General features: G+C 43.3%; 1 protein-coding gene across 1 annotated transcript in view; it reads right to left on the minus strand.

The window, feature by feature from the left end:
* LOC138199057 (cadherin-2-like) overlaps positions 1-23892 on the minus strand; it is a 108873-nt gene that overhangs the window by 82821 nt on the left and 2160 nt on the right. Inside the window, exon 2 of the mRNA XM_069150966.1 lies at positions 19921-20059. Within this exon, the coding sequence (XP_069007067.1) occupies positions 19921-20059 (139 nt within the window). The remainder of the gene's footprint in view (positions 1-19920; positions 20060-23892) is intronic.

A 23892-nucleotide genomic window follows, 5' to 3' on the forward strand; every position in this document is an offset into this window, starting at 1 on the left:
AATAAATGCAGAGCGTTGAGCACTCAATGCAGAATAAACGCTCGGCAGCTCGTCACGCTGCTGGACTTCATTAAAACAATTCAAACATACGTGCCGTACTCAGGAACAAGCACCGGACACGGAGTGTTGCCGAGTGTCGGCCGGCTCGGCTCTTCTGGATCAGTTGAAACAAAGCCGAGGTCGACGCACGGTGAAACCGGCTCGATCCGGCCGGCTGATGAGCAGAAACACACTTCCATTTAAAAAGCATCAATTTGTTTTAGTTTTTTTCCACAAGTTATTACATACTTCCATATGTTCCCTTCTTCTGATCAGTGCTGGTGATTATTTTGAAAGAAATCCCTTCATTCAGCACATATAAGACTTCAGCAGTTCGAAGGGGAAGACGCATCAGTAACACGCCTGAGGTCAAAGTCCGCCACGAAGGTCATTCACTCAGGAAGAGTTGTTTGCACATTGTTTTGATCCAGTTATGTTATATCATAAATACAGCTCGGTCTTTAGTTCATCTTTCTTTAGTTTAAATTAGCGGGAAGTGACAAAAATCGTACAATTAAAATGTTTTATTGTGGCACCAAATGCACGCTGACAAAATGTGGGTCCACATCACTAATGATGATCCACCTTGAAGAAAAGCTGCAAACAGTCTGAAATGCTGTTGTTTTTTTTAGCTGTTTTCAACGAGAAGAATGAATTTGAATGAGATTTCCTTTTTTTGTTGAAGAAGGACGACATTAGCTGCACAGTAAACATCATCTTTCAGTTCCTCCTGGTTCATTTCTGTTGGTTCCATGTTTTTCAGAGGGCATGATGATGACTTCATTATGTTAAAACAACAGTGCAGTGACTCACTGTAAAGAAATGTCTGTGTTTTAAACCAGCAACCAGGCAAACCTATGAGCACGGCTGTATTTATTTGTGCTGGTAAAGTCGAAAAGAGACTTTTCCAACTGACGAATTCACTCAGTTTCTAACTGTTTCCACCAAATCTGCAATTTCTGGAGCTGCACTACTAAAGATTTTCACCTTTCAGGCTTCAGACCACCATCTTTAATCAGAGCGACCTTCACCGGCCGGACGAGTTCTGAAGTGATGAGGACAGACAGAGACACTGTCCTGATTGTTCTGAAGTGATGAGGACAGACAGAGACACTGTCCTGATTGTTCTGAAGTGATGAGGACAGACAGAGACACTGTCCTGTTTCCATACTTTATGTCTGATTACAGGAACTTAATCATCGCTGTCAGCGTGCACCACAGTGACTGTCACACCTATTTTACCCACAATGCATTGAAAAGGTCGAGGTTTGACCAGTAAGAAATGTTTCTGTGGCTTTTTTTTTTATCAAGGTCTTTGAGAGTGTTTGATTATTTATCTCTTCTCGTCGATTACAATTTAGTCGAACATTAGGGAGCAACTGATTTACAGTAGAAGAGGATTTTAGCTCGGCACATCTGATACCAAACAAAATGAATGTAAAAATAATGATGGTTGTCATGCCGACACGCTCACGACACTAATATGAAGCAGAAGGTGCTGTCATTACTTCCGCATGTATTTTCTTCTAGAGCAAAGTGTTAAACACATGTTGAACTGAAGTCTTCCAGGTTCATCCTCTGGGGACTGTGAGTGTCTCAAACTGCATCCATTCATTCACAAACGTCCCCGACACGTCCTCAGTCAGAGACATCGTTCAGCTCCACTTCCTTCACTTCCTGTTCAAACTCTGGAACTCAATCTTTTCTGCATCAAATACGGCAACAACGTTTTCCCTTTTACACCACTAAGTCCTCCGCACACTCCTTACTGAGAGGAGACGTCCTTCATGGGACAGAAAGAGCTGAGACGGAGATGGAGACGGAGACGGACGCACAGGAAGACAAATAGGTGGACAGGATTCAGGAGAACAGGAACAACCGCACCTGGAAAAGCACCATGGGAGTACACACACACACACACACACACACACACACACACACACACACACGCACACACGCACACACACGCACACACGCACACACAGACACACGCACAGACACACACACAGACACACACACACACACACACACACACACACACACACACACACACACACACACACGCACACACAGACACACACACACACACACACACACACACACACACACACACACACACACACGCACACGCACACACACAGACAGACACACACACAGACACAGACACACACACACAGACACACGTATTGCTATCCTTAGTTTGTGTGTACAAAAGTCCAGAAGATAACATGCACCGCTGGCTGTTGTTCGCAGCACAGATTGTACTTCCTCCGTTTTTGTGTACAACCCTCAACAGACAGTCGAAACAGGAGTGGACACACACACACACACACACACACACACACACACACACACACACACAGACACCTCGGAAAAAAAAAAAAATCCAAACAAAAGTCTGACCAGGCGCATCAAACTACTAATGAGATTAAAGCGCCTCGTTTAACATTTTTCAAACGAACAGCATTTCACCCGTCTGAGCTCTGCAGTAACTGAGTTGGGACAAGAGGCTCGCTGTAGTCAGCCTGGTTATGGAAAAACTGTGACTTGCATGTGAGGCGTTTAGGGAACATCTGCAGATTGTAGCTGCAGAAAATAACCTGGGTTACACTCTACCCCACTAAACTGCACCGGTCTCTGCAGAGTATCAGTCTCATGCCACCAATCAGAGAGTACATTCAAAAACTTTATGAAATTCTACACAAGATTCTATTGTGTCAGTTATATTTGATCACAATTAGTTTTTGGTTAAATTTTCCAAAAAGGAATTATTTTGTTGAGTTACTGCCTCCATTCAATCCATCCAGATACAACAATAAGGCATTTATGTGTTTTTTATTTCAGTGTGGATTACACAATGAAGATTTGTGTGGCGACTGATGGATCGTTGTGGTGAGCTGAAATTTATTATCGTCACGGGTGTCGAAGGTCAGAAAATATACAATCACCAGGGGCGTTAACTTTACACTGTGCTTTGCTGAAACGTAAGCAGCTTAATAAGCACTTCGAAGTCCCGCTAGTCTCACCTGTGCACCTAGTGCTAGTCTCACCTGTGCACCTGATGCTAGTCTCACCTGTGCACCTGGTGCTAGTCTCACCTGTGCACCTGGTCTTTTTGTCAGCTTGCAGAGCTGCAGCAGACCACCAAGAAACTAGAGAAACTGGAGGAACATGCTGCATTTCTACAATGACGATGTGTGTTGAAGCCAGCAGCTGACTGACAGCAGAGCAGCCTCTCCAGTCGACGACCACAAGGCCCAAAAAAGGCAACGAGATCGAGTCAGTTTCTAGTCAAAGTTCAAGATAACAGGGACAATATACTGAAACAGACCGGAGAAAAGTGAATGTTGATCTGAAATATGAGACGTGCTGTGTTCCAGATGTTGTACTTGTGTACTAGCTCTCAGCGGTGGATCTGACCGATCTGATTGGAAACCTAACGATACTACGTCCCGCCCATCGATAGCTGTAACCTGACTGCACCACAGGCCTGTCAATCAAACAGACACGCCCCCAAAAACAGGTCTTCTTGAATCTTCTTTTCTAATGAATGAGAGATTATTTTCAGATGGACCTCCAGAAAACTAATAAGAAGGAGTGACTTTAGCTAACAACACCGAGATAACTGATGGACACATTTTATTCACTTTGGATTTGATTGGAGAAGTTGAATGGGAGTCTATGGAGGCTTTTTGGAGCCGACCTCTAGTGGCACTCGCTGGTATTGCAGCTTAAGGCACTTCCGTATCGGAACCATTTTACAGACCTGAAGCTATGAACTCTTTTATATCCAGTCTGTGGTTTTGTAACATGATTTCTTTGAGTCTAGATATTGTTTAGTAATATTTAAAGTCTGAATTTCTCTCCCTGAAATCTGTGGCAGTAAAATTAAAATCATGGTTACCATGACTTCATGTTGAGGCCCCCCCCTGCTACATTACAGTCTCTGTGCTTTTTAAACACCCTTGTCACAGCTATGAGCAGTTACATTACACACACATGCAGACCAGGCGTAGGCATGAAGTTGCTGTTTCTGTTTCTGCGGGGCTGTTTCTGTTTCTGCGGGGCTCTTTTATTGATGATAATGACGATGATGCGAGAGGACGGGTTGATTTTAGCCGGTGAGAACATGAATGAAACTCTGATTGGCTGTGACAGAATCATCATCGTCCTCCCTCCTCACTGACCACTGGAAGCGAAAGAAATGGCCGCTGCTCCTGATTGGTGCTGACAGAAGCCCCCCCCCACCCCACCCCCGTAGTAATTTAACTGAGCTCTGATACAGAAGTGTTTCCCAGGAAAGCAGCAGTACAATGAGCTTTCACCTGATATGGAACAAAAATAAGCTCAGTTTCAATTCAGGCTGGGTATCTTTAAAAAATGTAGATATGGATTTGATCAAGAAAATTATATTCCACATTACAGTATAAATATTTTCATGCAGTCTAAAATAGCAGAGGTAACCCTGGTTATTTGTATGTAAGCTACAGTTAGATGACAGCGAGGATGGTGCACACAGAGAAGACTGACTGCAGTACCGACATCCACAAGTCAGACAGGCATATTGCCAAAAATGTATTTGAAAAAAGTGGAATAAGTCATTCTCATGTAAGATTTACCTGAAAGCAGGTGATGTTATCTACACTCGAGGACAGCCTCTGTAATGTACAATAAGTTCTGTACTAGCTCACTGACCCCGGTGGGGTTAACTCCTGCAATAAACGTTCTTAAACGGATCAGTATGGAGGTGGTAGGGATAGGCTCCACACTCTGTGAAACATCTGCTGAGAAACCAACTCTGGTTATTGGAGACTCTATTTAACATGAAGTTAGTGAAACCAGGGGACAGAGACAGATGTCTTCCAGGAGACAGAGTCAGATGTCTTCCCTGGGCCAGAGTCAGATGTCTTCCCGGGGCCAGAGTCAGATGTCTTCCAGGGGCCAGAGTCAGATGTCTTCCAGGGGACAGAGTCAGATGTCTTCCCGGGGCCAGAGTCAGATGTCTTCCCGGGGACAGAGTCAGATGTCTTCCCGGGGACAGAGTCAGATGTCTTCCAGGGGCCAGAGTCAGATGTCTTCCAGGGGCCAGAGTCAGATGTCTTCCCGGGGTCAGAGTCGGATGTCTTCCAGGGGTCAGAGTCGGATGTCTTCCAGGGGCCAGAGTCGGATGTCTTCCAGGGCCTAGAGTCGGATGTCTTCCAGGGGTCAGAGTCGGATGTCTTCCAGGGGCCAGAGTCGGATGTCTTCCAGGGCCTAGAGTCGGATGTCTTCCCGGGGCCAGAGCCGGCGACATTGAATCAAACCTGAAACTGCTGACTAAGGCTAATCATAAATCCAGTCAGATTGTTATTAACGTCGGCAGTAACGACACCCGGTTACACCAATCGGAGGTCACTAAACTTAACATGGAATCGGTGTGAAACTTTTCAAAAACAATGTGGGACTCCGTAGTTTTCTCTGGACCCCTTCCTAACCGGACCAGTGATGATATGTTCAGCTGTACGTCTTCACTTCACCGCTGGTTGTCGAGGTGGTGTCCCGCTAACAATGTGGGCTTCATTAACAACTGGAATACTTTCTGGGGGAAACCTGGTCTGATCCGGAGAGATGGCATCCATCCTGCTTTGGATGGTGCAGCTCTTCTTTCTAGAAATATGGCCATGTCTCTTAACAGCCCTAAAACCTGACATCCAGGGTTGAGGCCAGGACGCAGAGCTGCAGTCTTACAGCTCCTCTGCAGCTTCTTTAGAGCTGTCACTCACCCAAAACATTCAACATCCTGTAGAGGTTGTGTCTGTACCCAGACCACCTATATTTAAAAAACTCAACAAAAGATGTATCAATGAAAATGTAATAAAAATTGATCCTACCAAATTAATGGATCAAAAAAATCTGACAATTAAAAGCGGACTATTAAATTTCACATCTCTCTCGTCTAAATCTCTGTTAGTAAATGACTTGATAACTGATCATCAGATTGATTTACTCTGTCTCACAGAGACCTGGCTGCAACAGGAAGAATATGTTAGTATTAATGAAGCAACTCCTCCCAGTCATATTAATTATCATATTCCTAGAGATTCAGGCTGAGGAGGAGGAGGATGAGGAGGAAGATGAGGAGGAGGAGGAGTGCCAGCAATCTTCCACTCAAGTTTATCAATTAATCCAAAGCCTAAACTTAGTTATTAATCATTTGAGAGTCTGACTCTTCGTCTCTCACCCAAACTGGAAAGCAGAGAAACGGATTCTATTGTTGTTGTTTATCTCCCACCTGGTCCTTATTCAGAGTTTCTAACTGAATTCTGACTTTTTATCAGATTTAGTGCTGAGTTCAGATAAAGTGATGGTAGTGGGAGACTTTAACATTCATGTTGACGTGGACAACGACAGCCTCAGTTCTACTTTCAGCTCATTATTAGATTCTATAGGCTTTTATCAGAATGTAAATAAACCCCGTCACCGTGGTAACCACACCCTCCATCTGATTCTGTCGTATGGGATGGAAACTGAAAATGTAATACTATTTCCTCAAAACCCTGTTTTGTTGGACCACTTCTTATTAACATCTGAAGTTACAATAATGGACGACACAGCATGTGGGAATACATCCCACTACAGTAGATGTCTGTCAGATAACGCCGTGGCCAAGTTTAAGGAAGCAGTTACATGTTTATCCTCTTCGATGCCGTGTGTTAAAGCAGTGGAAGACATCTACGTTGATCTTAGTCCCACACAAGTGGATCATCTGGTAGAAAACACTGCAGTATCTCTGCTACAACTCTAGATGATGTTGCCCCTCTGAAGAAGAGAGTCATGAACCAGAGGAAGTTGTCTCCGTGGTACAACTCAGAACTACGCTCTGCTAGGCAGCGACTAGAAAGATGGAAAGGAAATGGAGTTCCACTAATTTAGAAGAATTTCACCTGCCTGGAAGGATAGTCTAATATTATATAAGAAAGCTCTTCGTAAGGCCAGGACTTTATATTATTCATCATTAATAGAGGACAACAAGAACAAGTCCAGGTTTCTTTTCGTCACTGTAGCAGGCTGACAAAGAGTCCCTGTTGAGCCCTCTATTCCTTCAGCTCTCAGCAGTAATGACTTCATTAACTTCTTTACTAATAAAATTCTTACTATCAGGGAGAGAATCGGGCCGACCCTTCCTGACACCATCACTGATGTGTTGCTAAGCAACAGCAGCCCTGAAAGCAACTGGAGGAGCAGATGTAAACTTGGAATATGTCTCTCCTGTTGAGCTCTCTGAGTTAACTAGAATTATTTCTTCATCTGGATCCTCTAGCTGTCTGTTAGATCTCATCCCAACTAAACTTTTTAAGGAAGTCTTCCCTTTAATTAAAACGTCCATATTAGATCAGATCAACCGATCTATTGTAACTGGTTATGTACCGCAGGCTTTTAAAGTGGCTGTAATTAAACCTTTACTTGAAAAGCTGACTCTTGATCAGCTGTTTTAGGAAACTACAGACCAATTTACAACCTGACGTTTATTTCTAAAATCCTTGAAAAAGTTGTTGCAAATCAACTTTGTGATCATTTACAAAGGAATGATCTGTTTGAAGATTTTCAGGCTTTAGAGTTCATCATAGCACAGAAACAGCTCTGGTGAAAGTTACTAACGACCTTTCATTAGCCTCAGATAATGGACTCTTCTGTACTTGTTCTTCTGGACCTCAGTACTGCTTTTGATACGATTGATCATACGATCTTATTACAGAGATTAGAAGACGTTACGAGGATTAAAGGAACTGCATTAGACTGGTTCAAATCCTACTTATCAGATAGATTCCAGTTTGTCCATGTCAACAATGAGTCTTCCAGACAAACAAGAGTTAGTTATGGAGTTCCACAAGGCTCAGTGTTAGGCCCAATACTTTTTACTTTGTACATGCTTCCATTAGGAGATGTCATCAGGAAGCACTGCATCAACTTCCATTGTTATGCAGATGACACTCAGCTATATCTTTCTATAAAACCAGATGAAACTAATCAGTTAGTAAAACTTGAAGCCTGTCTAAAAGACATAAAGGCCTGGATGACCAAAAACGTCCTGCTTCTAAATTCAGACAAAACAGAAGTTATTGTACTTGGTCCTAAACACCTCAGAAACTCTTTCTGTAATCACTTAGTTACTCTAGATGATGTTGTCTTGGCCTCCAGCAAAACTGTGAGGAACCTTGGAGTCATCTTTGATGAGGATTTGTCCTTTAGACACCATATGAAGCAAATCTCCAGAACTGCCTTCTTTCATCTACGTAATATTAACAAAATCAGGAAAATCCTTCCTCAGCATGACGCAGAAAAACTCATTCATGCGTTTGTTACTTCTAGACTAGATTATTGTAATTCCTTGTTGTTAGGATGTCCAAATTACTCATTAAAAACCTGCAGCTGATCCAAAATGCTGCAGCAAGAGTACTGATGGGATTTAGCAAGAGAGATCATATTTCTCTAGTTTTAGCTTCTCTTCACTGGCTTCCTGTGAAATCAAGAATAGAATTTAAAATTCTCTTGATGACTTACAAAGCTCGACATGACCAGGCTCCATCATATCTTAGAGATCTTATAGAACCATATAATCCCAGCAGAGCACTTCTCTCTCAGTACGCTGGTCTACTTGTGGTTCCGAGAGTTTCCAGAAGTAGAATGGGAGGCAGAGCTTCAGTTTTCAGGCTCCTCCCCTGTGGAACCAGCTCCCAGTTTGTGTTGGAGGGGCGGAAACCCTCTCTCGCTTTAAGATTAGACTCAAAACGTTCCTTTTTGATAAAGCCTATAGTTAGGGCTGGCTCAGGTAGACCTGAACCAACCCTTAGTTGTGCTGTTATAGGCCGAGGCTGCTGGAGGACCTCATTACATGCTGAGCTTCTTTTCTTTCCTCCTACTCTTTAACTGACTCATACCTCACCATCTTTTTCCTCTCCCATAGTTTCTTATTATTATCTGTTGTCTCCATTCAGTCCCTTTGCTCGTATAGGTTCTCTTCTTTCTTTTGCAGATGTCCCGTCATGGAGCTGCATGTCTCTGCCCTGCGCTTGTCATCTCCACCAACAGTTCTTCTCTTCTATCTCTATGTTGTCCTTTTCTTCTTATGCTCTCCTCTCACCCCAACCGGTCGAGGCAGATGGCCGCCCAACTCTGATCCTGGTTCTGTTAACAGATGCTCCGCCCACCTCTGAGCCTGGTTCTGTTAACAGATGCTCCGCCCACCTCTGATCCTGGTTCTATTAACAGATGCTCCGCCCACCTCTGAGTCTGGTTCTGTTAACAGATGCCCCACCCACCTCTGAGCCTGGTTCTGTTAACAGATGCTCCGCCCACCTCTGATCCTGGTTCTGTGAACAGATGCCCCGCCCACCTCTGAGTCTAGTTATGTTAACAGATGCTCCGCCCACCTCTAATCCTGGTTCTATTAACAGATGCTCCACCTACCTCTGAGCCTAGTTCTGTGAACAGATGCCCCGCCCACCTCTGAGCCTGGTTCTGTTAACAGATGCTCCGCCCACCTCTGAGCCTGGTTCTGTTAACAGATGCTCCGCCCACATCTGAGCCTGGTTCTGTTAACAGATGCTCTGCCCACCTCTGAGCCTGGTTCTGTCGGAGGTTTCTTCCTGTTAAGAGGGAGTTTTTCCTTCCCTCTGTTGGAGGTTTTTCTCCCTTAAAGAGGAGTTTTTTCCCTTGAATTGAATTGAATTGAAATTTTCATTCTCGCTCTTAAATTTTACTCTTCTATGGAAAGTGGAGTAAAAAAGCTCTTCTGTCACTATTCATCTGTACTGATTACCTGTGTTTTACACCTAATAGCGGCACAACAGGAAAATCGATATAAATTTGCCATGATTATCACTTGTTATCAGGGTTCCCGTTTTGACAAATGGAAACCAAAATTTAAACATTAAAAAAAAAAAGCCTGATTTTCCCAGAACCTGGCCTAAAAAATTATGAAATTCCCTGACTGGAAAAGAGTTTTTAAAATACCCTGATATTCCCTGATATTTTCTGATATTCCCTGATATTCTCTTATATTCCCTGATATTCCCTGATATTAAGTGATATTCCCTGATATTTAGTGATATTCCCTGTTATTCCCTGATATTCTCTGATATTCCCTGATATTACCTGATATTCAGTGATATTCAGTGATATTCAGTGATATTCTCTGATATTCAGTGATCTTCCGTGATGTTCTGTGATATTCAGTGATATTCCCTGATATTCCCCGATATTCCCTGATGTTCCCTGATATTCCCCGATATTCTCTGATGTTCCGATATTCCCTGATATTCCGATATTCAGTTATATTCCCTGATATTCAGTGATATTCTGTGATACTCTGTGATATTCAGTGATATTGCCTGATATTCCTTGATATTCAGTGGTTTTCCCTGATATTCAGTGATATTCCCTGATATTCCCTGATATTCCTTGATATTCAGTGATCTTCCGTGATGTTCTGTGATATTCAGTGATATTCCCTGATATTCCCTGATAGGTTAGGTTAGGTTAGGTTAGGTTAGGTAGTTACTTTATTAATCCGCGAGGGGAATTTTTTTTTCGCTACAGCAGCATACAGGAGCAATAAGATAATAGTAGAATAATAGAAAAGCAATAAAATAGCAGTAAAATAGCAGTAAAAAAATATAAAATATAAAATGCACAGTATATACAGTATATACAGTACAGTATATATCTATATATATTATATACAAACAACCAAGAAACACAGTCAACAGTGTTATTGTTGTGTGATGGATTTTGCCAGAGGTGAGTTATTGTGCAGTCTTATTGCAGTCGGCAGGAATGATCTCCTGTATCTGGAATGACCTCCTGTATCAGGAATGATCTCCTGTATCAGGAATGATCTCCTGTATCTGTCCTTGTGACAGCGGAGCTGGATGAATCTTTTGGAGAACGTCCTCCTCTGTCCCTGCAGCAGGTGGTGGAGAGGGTGGTCAGGATTATCCAATATGGATAATAGTTTGTTCAGCGTCCTCCTCTCCACCACCTTTTCCAGGCTGTCCAGATTGTAGCCGATGATGGAGCCGGCCTTCTTAACCAGTTTGTTAAGTCTGTTGGTGTCACCGGCTCCAATGCTGCTCCCCCAGCAGACCACAGCGAAGTACAATGCACTGGCCACAACAGACTGGTAGAACATCTCCAACATCTCACTGCACACATTGAAGGATCGAAGTTTCCTCAAGAAAAAGAGTCGACTCATCCCCTTCTTGTAGACAGCGTTGATGTTGGTCTTCCAGTTCAGTCTGTTGTCGATGGACACACCCAGGTACTTGTACTCCTCAACCATGTCCACCTCCTCCCCCAGAACTCTCAGCGGTTGTGGAGCCCTCGTCTTCGTCCTGAAGTCGACCACCATGTCTCTGGTCTTGGCCACATTCAGGGGCAGGTGATTTCTTCCCACCCACTCCACAAAGTCCTCCACTACTGCCCTGTACTCCTCCTCCCGTCCATCCCTTATACACCGTCTACTGACTCCTCCTCCCGTCCATCCCTTATACACCGTCTACTGACTCCTCCTCCCGTCCATCCCTTATACACCCTACCACTGCAGAGTCATCAGAGAACTTCTGCAGATGGCAGGACTCTGAGTTGTACTGGAAGTCAGTGTGTATAAGGTGAACAGGAAGGGAGACAGAACAGTTCCCTGAGGAGCTCCAGTACCACTGACCACCGTATCAGACAGCACACTGCCCAGACGGACAAACTGTGGTCTGCCTGTCAGGTAGTCAGTGATCCAGGAGACGGTGGACACGTCCACCCCCTCCATCCCCCCACCACCCGCAGCTTCTCACTCAGTAGCAGTGGTTGGATGGTGTTGAATGCACTGGAGAAATCAAAGAAAGTGATTCTCACAGAGTCACCGGTTCCATCCAGGTGAGACTGAGCTCGTTGCAGCAGGTAGATGATGGCATCGTCCACTCCCACATGAGGCTGGTACGCAAATTGCAGCGGGTCCAGTGAAGATTTCACCAGCGGCCTGAGGTGTGCCAAGACCAGCCTCTCCAGCACCTTCATCACATGAGATGTGAGGGCAACCGGTCGGTAGTCGTTGAGGCCAGATGGAGTCGTCTTCTTAGGGACTGGAACCAGGCAGGACGTCTTCCACAGCATATTCCCCGATATTCCCTGATATTCTCTGATGTTCCAATATTACCTAATATTCCGATATTCAATGATATTCCCTGATATTCCTTGATATTCAGTGATATTCCCTGATATTCCCTGATATTCAATGACATTCCGTGACATTCCCTGATATTCAGTGATATTCCCTGATATTCTGATATTCAGTGATATTCCCTGATATTCCTTGATATTCAGTGATATTCCCTGATATTATCTGATATTCCCTGATATTCTCTGATATTCCCTGATATTATTCCTTGGTATTCTCTGATATTCTCTGATATTCCCTGATATTATTCCTTGGTATTCTCTGATATTCCCTGATATTCCCTGACCTGTGGGAACCCTGTTATCTTTAGAATGGAGTGTTTTTTCACAGAGCATTGCTCACCATAAACACACAACAAACATAAACCTCCACTTCTTATAATACGGTCTCCATCTGTTTTAATCTGGCCGGCAGCAGGGCTGAATAATGTGATGGTTTATTGATTTGTCAAACAAATATTCCTATTCCTGCTGAGGTTTCCATCCTTGTAATATCTTTAAGGATTTGGGCTTTTAGGCTTTTGCAGGCATCAATAAATCAAGACTGATTCATCATATTGGATTTACAGAATCAAAATGATGAACGACATATCTATTCATCCATTAATTATTTATATCTGGTACGGGGTCAGGATAAAGCCATGCCTTCGCCACTCTTTAGACGAAGGCATGGTACACCAGTCCACAGAACCAATCTATCACATACTCAATTTACTGTATTAGCCGAAAACAAATAATCCAATCAGCGTATTTCATCCGTCAAAACAACTGAACGTCCAGAAAATATCTCTCCATATAATATATATAATACAAGTAATCTCTGTATGTATGAGAACTGTTCGTCCAATGTGCTTCCAACTCGGTGTGTGTTACTGGAGATTGTGCTCTGGAAAAGGCGCCATGACACATTTGATTATTAATAAATTGTTTTTAACCTTTTAAGCCTGAGAGGCCCCCAATTGGGGGTTAGGGAGAAGACTTAGCAAAACTATTATTAAAATATGGACATATATACCGATATTTACACATCTGAACAAATCTCACAAGTGTTCCCTTTATTATTACACCAACATTGTTCAAATAGATCTTGTGGTTGCAAAGATTTACTCTTTTTATTATGGGTCTGCAATTTTTGAGCAGAGGTCTAAAAAAAATAAGTGTTTTTAAAAGTGAAAATGCGACATGAAAACAACAGCACACTGGAAAACTGCTGACCTGGCAACCCAGCTATAGTGGGCGTGGCCTCACTGAGAGTAGAAAGAGTAGAAGCCGCCGTGACCATCTTCTCCCCCAGCTGGCCTCGGATCACATCTACATGCGTCTTCATTATCTAATAATGCTGTGGACCGTCTGCTATTTCACTGTTCCAGATGTTGTACTTGTGTTCCAGATGTTGTTCTTGTGTTCCAAATGTTTGTTATTGTGTTCCAGATGTTGTACTGGTGTTCCAGATGTTGTACTTGTGTTCCAGATGTTGTTATTGTGTTCCAGATGTTGTTCTTGTGTTCCAGATGTTGTTCTTGTGTTCCAGATGTTATTAATGTTACAGATGTTGTATGAGTGTTCCAGATGTTGTACCAGTGTTCCAGATGTTGTACCAGTGTTCCAGATGTTATTATTGTGTTCCAAATGTTTGTTATTGTGTTCCAGATGTTGTACTTGTGTTCTAGATGTTGTTCTTGTGTTACAGATGTTGTACTTGTGTTCCAGATGTTGTACTGGTGTTCCAGATGTTGTTCTTGTGTTCCAGATGTTATTATTGTGTTCCAGATGTTGTACTTGTGTTTCAGATGTTGTTCTTGTGTTCCAGATGTTGTATTGGTGTTCCAAATGTTTGTTCTTGTGTTCCAGATGTTGTACTGGTGTTCCAAATGTTGTACTTGTGTTCCAGATGTTGTTCTTGTGTTCCAGATGTTGTTCTTGTGTTCCAGATGTTATTATTGTGTTCCAGATGTTATTAATGTTCCAGATGTTGTACGAGTGTTCCAGATGTTGTACCAGTGTTTCAGATGTTATTATTGTGTTCCAGATGTTGTACGAGTGTTCCAGATGTTGTTCTTGTGTTCCAAATGTTGTACCGGTGTTCCAGATGTTGTACTTGTGTTCTAGATGTTGTTCTTGTGTTACTGGGGGAAGTGTCATGTGGTACATGTATTTGTTGGTGTACTGGGGGAAGTGTCATGTGGTACATGTATTTGTTGGTGTACTGGGGGAAGTGTGTCATGTGGTACATGTATTTGTTGGTGTACTGGGGGAAGTGTCATGTGGTACATGTATTTGTTGGTGTACTGGGGGAAGTGTCATGTGGTACATGTATTTGTTGGTGTATTGGGGGAAGTGTCATGTGGCACATGTATTTGTTGGTGTACTGGACGCTCACGCGACCATTGTGGTGAGGGCGGGCGAGCGAGCGGGAGAGGGTCGGTCAAACACTGAGGAGATGCAGCGTGTTTGTGTAACCATGACGATGACATAGAATGAACTTTTCTGGCCACGTATTCAAGCGTGTCTTCACCCATGACCGCAGTGAGCTGTTCTCATTCTGATACAAAGACCACGATCATAAAGGTTTTAATCCATAGTTAGTACGCAGTCATTAAATATATGTAAGTGTTTCTTTCACAGCACTGATGGAGAACTGACGTCTATCCATCATCCATCCATCCATCCTCCATCCATCCATTCATCCATCCATCCATCCATCCATCATCCATCCATCCATCCATCCAATCTATCCATCCATCCATCCATCATCCATCCATCCATCCATCCATCCATCCATCCATCCATCATCCATCCATCCATCCAATCTATCCATCCATCCAGCCATCCAATCTAACATCCATCCATCCATCATCTATCCATCCATCCAACCTAACATCCATCCATCCTCCATCCATCCACCCATCCATCAATCCAACGTAACATCCATCCATCCATCCACTCATCCAACCTAACATCCATCATCCATCCATCCATCATCCATCCAACATCCATCCAACCTAACATCATACATCATCCATCCAACCTAACATCCATCCATCCATCCATCCATCCATCAATCCATCCAACCTACCTATCATTCATCCATTCATCCAACCTATCATCCATTCATCCATCCAACCTATCATACATCCATCCATCCACTCATCCAACCTAACATCCATCATCCATCCATCCATCATCCATCCAACATCCATCCAACCTAACATCCATCATCCATCCATCCATCATCCATCCAACATCCATCCAACCTAACATCATACATCCATCCATCCAACCTAACATCCATCCATCCATCCATCAATCCATCCAACCTACCTATCATTCATCCATTCATCCAACCTATCATCCATTCATCCATCCAACCTATCATACATCCATCCATCCAACATCCATCCATCCATCCAACCTAACATCATCCATCCATCCATCATCCAACCTACCTATCATCCATCCATCCAACCTAAAATCCATCCATCCATCCATCCATCCATCCAACCTACCTATCATCCATCCACCCATCCATCCATCCATCCATCTATCCATTCATCCATCCATCCATCCATCCAAAAATATAAATGAGTCAGTGTGAACTTGGAGAACAAGGATTCATTCCTAACAACAAAATCTAGCAGCTAGAAACCCTTTAGGAACCAGCCCTGCCTTTCAGTAGATACAGAAGGTAAAGATACACATCCCACTGCAGAGACATGAACACTCCCGAAGAGAGGCAAGATCTGAGAGCGAAGGAGGGGGGCAGGGGAAGGGAGAGGGGAGGGGAGGGGAGGGGGGGAGAGGAAGGGGTGCTGGAATAAAGTAGGGCAATCCCCTGCATGACAAGAGGAGAGAGGGAAATACATGAGAGAGAGAGAGAGAGAGAGGGGGAGTTAGAGGGAGGACATGGGGAGATGAATGTGCTCAGTGTGTGTGTGCGGGGGGGGGGGGGGGGGGGGAGGGGGGGGGTCTGAATGAGACCGCATCACTGACTAACACTGCCTTAATAGGAAGGATAGAAGGAAACGGGGGGGGGGGGGTCACTACACAGGAAGTACAGGACAGTCACTGACCTCACAACACACAGACACACACACACGCACGCGCACGCACGCACGCACACACACACACACACACACACACACACACACACACACACACACACACACACACACACACACACACACACACACAGAGAGGACTGTATTGGTGTTGGGCTTTTGCCTGTTACTTGGATGTGATTAGAGAAGCCTGATTGGCTGGGGAGATGTTTCAGACGGCCCTTCACAATAAAAGCAGAAGCTGAGTGCAGTCTCTCTGACCCCGTGGTCCATGCTCCCAGTGGGAACTGCCCTGTGCAGCCACAAGCTTCAACTCTCAATAAATCCACTGTCTCAGCAGTACAGCAGATATGGAGAATATATTTTTACAGCCCAGGAAGTCAAACTGTCCGACTCCCACTCAGAAAGCTCCGACACGAGCCTCATCAGAGCAGAAGGAAGCTGAACTATCTGTGAATGGGATCGTGTAACGAGACTCGTGGCAGCGGCATGCAAACATGTTGCATTAATTACACTCACAACATGCTCATCGACAGACATCACATGGGCTGAGCGCTCCCTGCAAGCAGAGAATGAGCAGCAGCAGCCAGACGAGACATTTGTGTGGTAAATTAATGTTAATTATGAACATGTCTCCCATTACAGACAAAGCAGAGAAAAACAAGCCAGCGTGGAACAAGTGTTCGACTGATGTTGATCACTCGGATTCCCTAAAAAAATGTCACAGATCATATAGTTCATCCTAAAATCAGTGCGTGAAGGTTTCTTTAAATTGTAAAACTACAGAAACGTAGACTTTTCTTCATTAAAACTAAAGTTAACATATTTACACCATTAAAAAACCAAATGTTTAGTTCAAAACGAATGCAAATACTGTACGTTCAAACTAGCAGCATCACTAATAACAAAGACGGCTGCTGACACTCAGCAGAGCGCACACTCCTACAAATGTCCACTTATTGATCTGCCTCCTGCTGGCACCCCGAGGTGCGGTCGATACTGATCACTCCTCGGATACACAACAGAGAAATATCCTGCTGAATTATCCTGTTTCATCATGTGGACAAAGCCTGGCCTTGGAACCCATGTTCACATACATGTAGACATACAGCTGTAGAATAAAGGTAGACTCTCGACAGCGCAGGTTTTTAAAGCCTGCCGAAATACTTTGCAATTTAACTGACAACCAAAAAGTTAACACGTTCAATAACTAAATAAAAATTCCTCCTCCAACAAATGAATATTTGAATTCCTAACATGGAACTTACTGATAGAACTTTGTAGTTTGGCTTTCTTGAAGAAATTGTATTTTCTTGATTCCTGTTGTTCTGGTTTTGAACCCTCATGGTTGAAATGAACTTATTGTAAGTCGCTTTGGATAAAAGAGTCAGATAAATGTAATGTAATGTGATGTAATATAATGTAATGTAATGTAATGTAATGTAACATAAAACACCCTCTTGGGTGTTTTAATATAGTCAGGTGTAAAGGTTTGTCCAGGTCATTATCCGAAGAATAGTGGAGCTGCATGAGTCTTGAAAGACATTCAAAACCTGTCAGATGAGAAGTGAAACATCTTCAAGTCCAGTTGCCTTAAAATAACCCCAAAACACGCTCTGGGCCTTTGCTGCCACGACGGTTGGTGAACGTTATGAATCCTCCAGTTCAGATTCTGTCCGTCACCATCTTTGCTAGTTCGGAGCGGTTTGGAGCAGGAAGTGACCATATTTGGACAAGCTGGGGGAGGAGCAAGCGGTGGATCTGACCGATCTGATTGGAAACCTGACGATACTACGTCCCGCCCATCGATAGCTGTAACCTGACTGCACCACAGGCCTGTCAATCAAAAAGACACGCCCCCAAAAACAGGTCTTCTTGAATCTTCTTTTCTAATGAATGAGGGATTATTTTCAGATGGACCTCCAGAAAACTAATAAGAAGGAGTGACTTTAGCTAACAACACCGAGATAACTGATGGACACATTTTATTCACTTTGGGTTTGATGAGAGAAGTTGAATGAATGGGAGTCTATGGAGCCTGAGGCTTTTTGGAGCCGACCTCTAGTGGCACCCGCTGGTATTGCAGCTTAAGGCACTTCCGTATCAGAACCATTTTACAGACCTGAAGCTATGAACTCTTTTATATCCAGTCTGTGGTTTTGTAACATGATTTCTTTGAGTCTAGATATTGTTTAGTAATATTTAAAGTCTGAATTTCTCTCCCTGAAATCTGTGGCAGTAAAATTAAAATCATGGTTACCATGACTTCATGTTGAGGCCCCCCCGCTACATTACAGTCTCTGTGCTTTTTAAACACCCTTGTCACAGCTATGAGCAGTTACATTACACACACATGCAGACCAGGCGTAAGCATGAAGTTGCTGCTTCATCCTGTTTCTGTTTCTGCGGGGCTCTTTTATTGATGATAATGACGATGATGCGAGAGGACGGGTTGATTTTAGCCGGTGAGAACATGAATGAAACTCTGATTGGCTGTGACAGAATCATCATCGTCCTCCCTCCTCACTGACCACTGGAAGCGAAAGAAATGGTAATGGAGTCTATGGAGCCGGAGGCTTTTTGGAGCCGACCTCTAGTGGCACTCGCTGGTATTGCAGTTTAAGACACTTCTGGATCAGAACCATTTTTTAGACCTCAAGCTACGAACTCTTGTTAGCAGGTTTTAGATTATATTGTTTAGTAACTGACTTTCCTGAGACACAAATGTCAATAGCTATCTGGATGAGTCTTACTACTTGAACACACAATGAATGTTATTTACAGTGCTTAATCTGGATTTTCATATTTGATTTCAACTAAATTTGATGAAACTGTAAGTTTGTTTAAAATACATCCAATCACCTGTGTAGTTCCTGAATACTAGTTAAAAACATGAGGAATACAAAGCACGGCCTTCTGCACTTTAATATTGTGAATACTGAATTCAGACACATCTCCACAGATTCAATATTTGAATTATAAATGTATGAACACAGGAGCTGGATGGAAATATATAGTGTGAAGGTGAAGCTCCTGAGCTTAAAGGACCTCCTTCACCACAAGGATGCAGATTCCCATTTCCTGTGGTCAACCCGTGGGAGGAGCCACTGGGGCTTCTCTGCCCCGCCCCCAACACACACACACACACACACCCTCCAGGCAGCAATGACAGTGTTTAAATCAATATGGAAGCAGCAGTGCAGGAAAATTGTGTTTTTGTGACTGAAAACTAAAACAGCGGCTAGACCTCCCAGAACCTTCTACAGAACCACCGATGCTTTCACAGACAGATCAACACAAAGCAGCTAAATGCTTTAATCACAGTCATGTTTCATTACAATGCTGAACACAGATCAACACAGACTGTTGTCCCAACAGAAGGACTCGATCAGCTCAGTCCATCAGTCTAATCCACCAGCTCCATTATGGTTCAAATATCAGCAGGACTCTTAAAAACCCACCCAACAGCAGGGGATTATTACTGGAGCTGTCCCTGCTCCAATCTGTGTGTGTGTGTGTGTGTCTGTCTGTCTGTCTGTCTGTCTGTCTGTCTGTTGTCTGTCTGTGTCTGTGTGTGTGTGTGTGTGTGTGTGTGTGTGTGTGTGTGTGGACTGACCGTTGAAGACAGCCTGTCCCTTTGCCGGCTCTCGGTCCATTTCGATGATGTATTCCTCCTGTGTAAACCCCTGAGTGCATGGCAACGACCTGTGCTTGCTTGACGACGGCCTCTCAGCCTCTCCACCGAGAACAACAAGCTGCAGAGGGGATGAAAGGAAATAAACTGAATATTCCGGCTGAATATGAACAAACAAAAAGAGAAATGATTATTACACAGCAACGATTTACATTTTCCATGTTTTCTTAATGGGGTTTTCTGTCCTGTCGTGCAACACTGATGCGTGGAATAGAAAATCAAATCCAGTTCAGCACCAGTCCAAACCAGGACTCCATTATTAGTCACCAGGAAGAGCAACACACAAATGGGTCAATTAATTTTGATGATAATTAGCGTCTAGACTTTTGTCTCTCCTGTTGTTTGCGCTTCAGCCCGACATGAAGCCCCCCCACCCCCACCCCCCCGCCTCCTGCCCCCCACACACACACATTAATGCTCCTCTGCACAGCAGCAGAGGAGCATCTGTTGTAGGTTGTCAGTGTGAGGAGGGTTATTCTGTGATTAACGTAACCACGCCGGGGGAGGGGATGCTGCTGTGATTTGTTTTCCACTTAACCCAAAAAACTTTAAACCTCCTTGTCCTCGCTGCCCATCCTGCCATCCCTCATGCTTATTAGCATCAGGAAATAAGAAGTGATCACACATAACTCATAAAAACTCTGGTCTGATGCCAAGTTTGTGCAGAATGCTTCAAGATGACATTTAGAGGGCAGGAAGAGAGTGAAGCGGTGGAAATGAAGCGGGAGAAAGCCCAGACGTCATGTCACGACAGAGGATTGGATTCCAATCAGAGAAGTGAGAGTGAATTTAAATCAATATGACAACACAGATAATGACATTATCATTGATCATGAAGGTTCGTTGTTCAGTTTGAAAATAATAACAGAAAGCAATTTCACCATGAGGTCCACTTAGTAGCTACGAGATCATTTGTTATTATCTATATATACATATAATGTTAGCGGCTTCCTTGTACAATTTACAGAACCAGTTCTCTGAGATTCAGTTTTGTGTCCAAGTTAAATTGGTGTTATAACTGAAATATCCCGAACTGAGTCGATATTGAATCAAATTGGAAATAGAATCGAATGGAATCGCGACCTTGTGAATCGGAATTGAATCAATTTGGGAATCTGTGGCGATACCCAGTCCTAGTGTGTACAGTACCAGCCTTTGTTTGATGATGTAACTTAAACTGCATATGGCATCTGTATACTTCACTGACTAATGATACAACATGTTCTGTGGAACCATGTGCTGTAATTACAGCCACATCCGGTTGGTGACGAGACATTCGGGTCTCAACAATGCAGAGGAGGCAGTTTTTGGAAATCATATGAGAGGATATCATCTCTCACAGAGAAAAGATCATCAAAAGGGCACCCAGAAACAGGAATCAGGTCATACTGAGTCAAACCCTGAACATGTTTTCCCATTTGGTAGAGCTGGCACTAAAGATCATTTTAGAAAACATGATCCATCAACGGAGAGTTTGATGACGGCTGTGCTGATGCAACACAGTGACCTACATGTGCTGCTATTAGAGCTCTAACTAAGGATTACTTTCTTTAACAATAAGCTAGTGATTTGTTTTTTGTATTTATTATTTGCTGACTTCTTTTTGTTTTTTTTTACATAAAACAAACAAAAGGAAAATAACAAAGGTGAGATTTTGCCTGTTGATGGTCTCTGTGTCGCGGAGAACCGATTTTGATTCCAATCAAAGACTCTCTGATTTCGAGTTGAGAGGACGAATCACCTCCTGCTCAAAGGAGCACGTTACTGTTTCTCCTGAACACTGATTGGAAACCTGATTGGTCTAAAACACTAAAAGACTCATTGTTTCAACAGATAATACGTCTTTGAAAGCAGAAGAAAATTTAAATAAAGCAACACGCTGGAAAGTGTTAAATATATATTTTTGGATGCTTCACTCACGCTGACATTTCCAAAACTTCTTTTAAGTGGTACTCACACTCTGAGACATCTGATGCCAGTCACTAGCTAACCATCCCTTCCAGGAAATTAACACAAATTCAAGAAAACTCCAAAATATTTGTGGAAGCTTGCAATTTATTTAAATTCCCGCAATATTTCCGCAAAAAATTTCATCAGCAGAATCTGAGCTGAAAGTATTAACGGCGCAAAGTAAATCTTTTCAAGCAAATCTCTCTTTCTCAACACAAATAACTCCTCATTTCAACCAGAAAGTCTCTGCTGCTGTTTTCATCTCCAAATAAAACTCTGACAGGAGGAAACCGGAACAAGAGGAGAAACAGGAAGTGACGGGGTTTGTGGGAAATGTGTTCTTCACATTAAAATGATGTGATTAAATGTTTGTGATCAGAGGAAGTGATTCCATATTACTGGATGTTAAATGAGTTTTCTCCACACGTCCAGTTGTCAGAGACATCTCTTTGTTTGTTTCATCCAGCAGGTCTATGTGCTGAATGAACTTGAATTAAACAGCATCTAAAGCTCTTATTTTGACAGCTGATGTAGTCCTTGTTTCTATATTCCAGTCACAGACGCTCTGTTCTGGAAACATACGCAGCTTTTAGGATGTTTTTTAGCCACATGGTTCTCTAAGTTTAATAAGTAAATAAAAGAAACTCGAATTCTTGCAGTTTTATGGGAAAAAAACACTTTAAACTCCGCAAATTACATCGTTATTTTTTAGAAAATCCGCTGCAAAATCAAATGTTTTTGATCGCAACAATCACAAAAAAAACTGCAAAATCCTGGAGGGACTGACTTACATGTGACACGAGCACACCAGCAGCACTAACACCAACACCAGCAGCCCTAACACCAACACCAGCAGCTCTAACACCAGCAGCACTAACACCAACACCAGCAACACTAACACCAGCAGCACTAACACCAACACCAGCAGCACTAACACCAACACCAGCAGCTCTAACACCAACACCAGCAGCTCTAACACCAACACCAGCAACACTAACACCAACACCAGCAGCTCTAACACCAACACCAGCAGCGCTAACACCAACACCAGCAGTGCTAACACCAACACCAGCAGCTCTAACACCAGCAGCACTAACACCAACACCAGCAACACTAACACCAGCAGCACTAACACCAACACCAGCAGCGCTAACACCAACACCAGCAGCACTAACACCAACACCAGCAGCTCTAACACCAACACCAGCAACACTAACACCAACACCAGCAGCTCTAACACCAACACCAGCAACACTAACACCAGCAGCACTAACGCCAACACCAGCAGCTCTAACACCAACACCAGCAGCGCTAACACCAACACCAGCAACACGAACACCAGCAGCACTAACACGAACACCAGCAGCACTAACACCAACACCAGCAGCACTAACACCAACACCAGCAGCTCTAACACCAACACCAGCAGCACTAACACCAACACCAGCAGCTCTAACACCAACACCAGCAGCTCTAACACCAACACCAGCAACACTAACACCAGCAGCACGAACACCAACACCAGCAGCTCTAACACCAACACCAGCAGCTCTAACACCAACACTAGCAACACTAACACCAGCAGCACTAACACCAACACCAGCAGCTCTAACACCAACACCAGCACCACTAACACCAACACCAGCACACAGTCAGATCTACAACATGACGTGAACGCTGAGCGCAGGAGATCTCCTCAAACATCTCCAAGCATTAGCGTGAAAAAGGCATGCTTGCATAAATCTGTAACAGTGGCATGTTATGTAAGTCCTGTTTGATCAAATATGTGATCAAGGTCATGGTCAATCAAACTAAAACAAAAGAAGCTGCCTTAAACATGGCAAATATTTAACATCTGATTGCTGTGTATAAGTGAAAATAACTCATACTACAGACGCCTGCAGTATAAATAGATTTGTTCTCTTCTCAGGTGTCTGATGACCC

Source organism: Embiotoca jacksoni, unplaced genomic scaffold, assembly GCF_022577435.1.
Source record: "Embiotoca jacksoni isolate LCO1_2020_lvr unplaced genomic scaffold, fEmbJac1.0.p SCAF_16, whole genome shotgun sequence".
In the NCBI taxonomy this organism is placed as follows: domain Eukaryota; kingdom Metazoa; phylum Chordata; class Actinopteri; family Embiotocidae; genus Embiotoca; species Embiotoca jacksoni.